This window comes from Sander vitreus, chromosome 20 (genome assembly GCF_031162955.1).
Source record: "Sander vitreus isolate 19-12246 chromosome 20, sanVit1, whole genome shotgun sequence".
Lineage (NCBI taxonomy): Eukaryota > Metazoa > Chordata > Actinopteri > Perciformes > Percidae > Sander > Sander vitreus.
This window is the reverse complement of record NC_135874.1, coordinates 29,014,072-29,019,071: the sequence shown is the minus strand read 5'-3', so window position 1 is coordinate 29,019,071 and position 5,000 is coordinate 29,014,072. Positions and strand designations below refer to the sequence as shown.

Genomic DNA, 5,000 nt, shown 5'->3' with positions numbered 1-5,000 from the left:
GCTGCTCAGTAACGCTCAGCCATCACCGGGAAAGAGACGTCACTGGTCTCCGTCCAGAGACACGGGGTCTGCTGCTCCATTATATATACTTTATGGTCTATAGAGGGTTGAATCTTCACTGATCTCCCGATTATCATGTCTTTGATTAGATATCTCGATGCGTCAAACATGTTTCTATTAAAGCCATGTAGGATATTTAATTCATAGCTTTTCAAGCTTCAACAACCAAACATTCTGCAGTGATCTGATACTAAATAAACTGGATATTAAAACTACAGCACTGAGCACACGGCACTTCCTGAATGTGCAAAACATACCAGAATATGTAAATAGAAAGGTTGTTAGGCAGACATTACATTATAAACAGAAATAATCGTCCATGTCCACGATTCCATGCATCCATTATTTGATTAATTTCAACACCTGTAATGGTCTAGACCTAGTCTCTCTGTGAAGGGTCCTGAGATACTCCCGTTAGGATCTGACACTATTAATACAATGTGACTGAATAGGAAGGAGGGAAATGCTGAGAGAAAGAAGTGAGGGATGACAAACAGAGAGTGGAAGGTCTCACCCGTGAGTACGGAGCGAGAGGAGGAGGATCGGGGGGGGAGCCAGAGCCCAGCGCCCCGACGCAGAGACGACAGGATGAAGGGATGAAGAGGAGGAGGAGGAGGATGAGAGTCCAAACCTGCGTCATCGCTGCTGCTGGGAGTCTGTGGCTCTGCATCCTGAGGGGGCGGGGTCAGCGGCGACACGGAGACCGGCGGAGGCCGCGAGGATGGCGAGGACAGCGAGGCGAGGGATGGCTTGTCGGGGAGCGGCCTGCTGCTGCCGGGGACCCGTGCCTGGAGGCTGCGGGGGGGCGGGTTACCGTGGTTACCGATAACGACAGGGATGATGGCAGCGTGCGGGGGCGTGGCCAGTGCGGCGTTGGAGGGCACCACAGCAACCAGAGGAAGAGAAGAAGGAGGTGGAGCGTCTTTGACCTGAGAGGAGGTGGCGAGATCCTCGCCAGGGTTGGGGTCGGGGGGGTCGGGGTCGTTGAGGCCGTCGCCCACGGAGACGGAGCGAGACATCTTGGCCTTGGAGCTGGCGGTCGGGCTCATGTAGGAGCGGGACGCTGCTGGGGGGGCGGAGGGGGAGGGGGAGGAGGAGGACTTCCTGTGAGAGGAAAGAGCAGCGGTGACAGTTTCCTGCAGGGGGGAGCGGGGGGAGGCGGGGCCGGGTCTCTGAGGGGGAGGGGCTGTGGACGGGGGGCGTCTCGGGGAGGAGGGGAGGGTGGTGGGACGCTGCAGCTGAGGGGGGGCCGCTGGGGAGAGAGAGGAGTCACCTGAGGGAGAGAGGGAGAAAGACAGAGAGAGAAAGAGAGAGAGAGAGAGAGAGACAGAGAGAGAGAGAGAGACAGACAGAGAGAGAGAGAGACAGACAGAGAGAGAGAGAGAGAGACAGAGAGAGAGAGAGGGAGAGAGAGACAGAGAGAGGTTAAAGTCACTCATCAACAACACAAGAGTTTCTAACAGTGGTCGGAGGTTTCTGTCTGAGAGAGAGAGAGACAGAGGTCATGTGATGTGTTGTCAGACGTGATAGGAAGCAGATTAGTTCTGCTTCTGGAGCTAAAACTCTGTGTGGATGAAAACGCAGTAGTGTGGATGTAGCCTTAATGTTTCTGGTCACCTGTGTTTGCTGATGTTTCGAATCTTAATACAGCTCGGTATCGTTAAAAAATGTTCGATACCGTGAATTCGATACCAGTTACTGAACAATATTTTTTCGATACCAATTCTAGGGATGCACCGAATCCAGGATTCAGCTTCTGATTCGGCTGAATATTGGGCTTTTTGACGGGGTTGGGTTTGTGCTGAACCTTAGAGTTTTTTCCCAGGGAACCGAACCCTACGCTTACACTACGCGCACTACGCTGGTCGCCGTGATGACGGCGCCGTTGATTACGGGAAGGTGTTTACGTAGGTGGAGCTTCAATGCAGCAGGCTGAGAGGAAGTGGAAATGGAACTGGTGAGCAGAAAAAGTGTTGTTTGGCAGTACTTTCAGTCAAAAGAAGGCCATTCAAGTCCAGCTACATGTTCAATCTGCAATGCTGATTAGTCTGGTGGTGGCGAGGACCCTAAACAATACACAACATCACCGCTGTTACAACATCTGGTCTGAAACATCTGGAAGAATACGAGCTGAGCATGAAGGAATCTACAGACAGCAGCCAGAATGCAGCAACTTCAGGTACGGCAAAGGAAGGACAGTCACTGTTTACTTCATTAATGTGTTGACTGTGTTCATGGACTGAGGACGGGACGAGGATTCACCAGAATCTTAACCAGTGGATTCGGTATTCAGCCGAACCCCAAAACTGGATTCGGTGCATCCCTAACCAATTCCAATAAAGTAAAACCATTGATATTGGTATTGAAATTTGGTTTTGAATGGCATTGTTCGATACTCAATACTATGAACGCAATCCGGTCGATTCCTAAAAGCAAATTTTGTACCCATTTTGGTCTTACCTGTGTCCGTCAGCAGGTTCTGGACTGACTGAGCCTTCCGAAGCCCAGAGGAGGAGTTCAGATGGGAGGCAGCGGCTCGGGCCGCCGGGCCCAGGTTCCTCCTGGACTCCAGCGAAATTTGGACCTTTTTCTTTAGGGGGGAGGGCCGGTGGGCCTGCTGGGCTGCACCCTCCCCCTCTATCCGGCCCCGCAACCGATCCCAACCCTGCTCAGTTTGGTCCGGGGTCTGTTTCTGTGTTTGGTCCGGGGTTTGTTTGTGTGTTTGGTCCGGGTTCTGTTTGTGGGCTTGGTCTGGGCTCTGTTGTTGTGTTTGGTCTGGGGTCTGTTTCTGTGTTTGGTCAGGGGTCTGTTTGTGTGTTTGGTCCAGGTTCTGTTTCTGTGTTTGGTCAGGGGTCTGTATGTGTGTTTGGTCCAGGTTCTGTTTCTGTGTTTGGTCAGGGGTCTGTTTCTGTGTTTGGTCTGGCTTCCACGACACCCTGCTGTCTTGGTTCTGCTCCATCAGAGGGCGGACCTCGGAGACCAGAGGACGGGCCTTCACCCCCTCTCCTCCTCCCCCGGTGGTCCGAGACGGGAGAGGAATCACAGTCCGGCTGGGGAGGAGAGAAAGTGAGAGATTTTTCAACAAGGTACAACAAGTTTCTTGATAAACAATCAGATCTGTGTGATTTGATGGTTTACCTTCCAGCTGCATTCTGGGAGAGGAACCTGGACGAGATGCTGAGACTCTCACTGGAGCTGTGAGACGCTTTGCTCGGACTCCCTGTCAACACACACGTTACATGTTTTAATCCTCCCGGGATCATTGAATCCAACTGTTTCAACAGAAAACTCTGGACTCTCTGTTCCCTAAAAAAGTCAGCACTGTCAAGACGGTTTGCTTGAAACAATGTGTCAAAGTTTACCAAAGTTAAACTGGACATGAAAAACAAGTCCAAGTTTAGAGTACTCTAAAGAAAGTCAAAGACAAGTCTAAGTCTAAAGTCCTTAGAGACAAGTCTAGAGTACTCCAAGCAAGTCGAAGTCTAGAGTCCTCCGAGCAAGTCGAAGTCTGGAGTCCTTCAAGACAAGTCGAAGTCTAGAGTCCTCCGAGCAAGCCGAAGTCTAGAGTCCTTCGAGACAAGTTGAAGTCTAGAGTCCTCTGAGCAAGTCCAAGTCTAGTCCTTCGAGACAAGTCTAGAGTCCTCCGAGACAAGTCAAAGTCTAGAGTCCTCCAAGCAAGTCGAAGTCAAGAGTCCTCTGAGACAAGTCTAGAGTCCTCCGAGACAAGTCCAAGTCTAGAGTCCTCTGAGCAAGTCCAAGTCTAGAGTCCTTCGAGACAAGTCTAGAGTTCTCCGAGACAAGTCCAAGTCTAGAGTCCTCTGAGCAAGTCCAAGTCTAGAGTCCTTCGAGACAAGTCTAGAGTTCTCCGAGACAAGTCCAAGTCTAGAGTCCTCCGAGACAAGTCAAAGTCTAGAGTCCTCCAAGCAAGTCGAAGTCAAGAGTCCTCTGAGACAAGTCTAGAGTCCTCCGAGACAAGTCCAAGTCTAGAGTCCTCTGAGCAAGTCCAAGTCTAGAGTCCTTCAAGACAAGTCTAGAGTCCTCCAAGCAAGTCGAAGTCAAGATTCCTCCGAGACAAGTCCAAGTCTAGAGTCCTTCGAGACAAGTCTAGAGTTCTCCGAGACAAGTACAAGTCTAGAGTCCTCCGAGACAAGTCCAAGTCTAGAGTCCTCCGAGCAAGTCCAAGTCTAGAGTCCTCCGAGACAAGTCCAAGTCTAGAGTCCTTCGAGACAAGTCCTAGTCTAAAGTCCTCCGAGACAAGTCCTAGTCTGGAGTCCTTCAAGACAAGTTTGAGACTAGTTTGCTGCATGTCATTCCCCCTCTCTCTACCCTTCCTGTCTAAGCTATCCTATCAAATAAAGGCCTAAAATGGCAAAACATAGTCCAAGTCTAGAGTCCTTCAAGACAAGTCTAGAGTCCTTCAAGACAAGCCCAAGTCTAAAATCCTTCGAGGCAAGTCTAAAGTCCTTTAAGACAAGTCCAAGGCCGCGGGTTTGGTTCCGATCTGCGGCCCTTTGCTGCATGTCATTCCCCCTCTCTCTCCTCATTCATGTCTAAGCTGTCCTATTGAATAAAGGCCTAAAATAGCACAAAAGTCTAAAGTCCTTCAAGTTTTGTGCTGTAAACCTGAACTGCTGCTGCTTTGTGTATTTGTTTCTAGAGATGTTCTGATACAGATACCAGTGTCAGAAAAGCCTCCGATACTGCCTAAAACCCTGGTATCGGTATCGGCGAGTACGTGAGTTTATGCACCAATCCCATACACAATAACGTAATTTAGCCCTGAAGAAAGTAATACGTTTTGTTCGGTGTAGCTGTGTTTGAGACTGCGGCTGTACCTGAGTCTGAGAGGTCGGCCAGTTTGACAAAGTGTTCCTTCAGGAAAGCTTCCTGGTCTGGAGTCTGAGGGACGATCTGCGAGACTCTGACCTCTCCTCCTTCTC

General features: G+C 50.4%; 1 protein-coding gene across 1 annotated transcript in view; it reads right to left on the bottom strand.

Moving 5' to 3' along the window:
• mapkbp1 (mitogen-activated protein kinase binding protein 1) overlaps positions 1–5,000 on the bottom strand; it is an 83,825-nt gene that overhangs the window by 2,757 nt on the left and 76,068 nt on the right. The window contains 4 exon segments of the mRNA XM_078277457.1: positions 575–1,333; positions 2,521–3,110; positions 3,199–3,280; positions 4,896–5,000. The exon segment at positions 4,896–5,000 is cut by the window's right edge and continues 90 nt beyond it. Coding sequence (XP_078133583.1) covers positions 575–1,333; positions 2,521–3,110; positions 3,199–3,280; positions 4,896–5,000 — 1,536 coding nt within the window.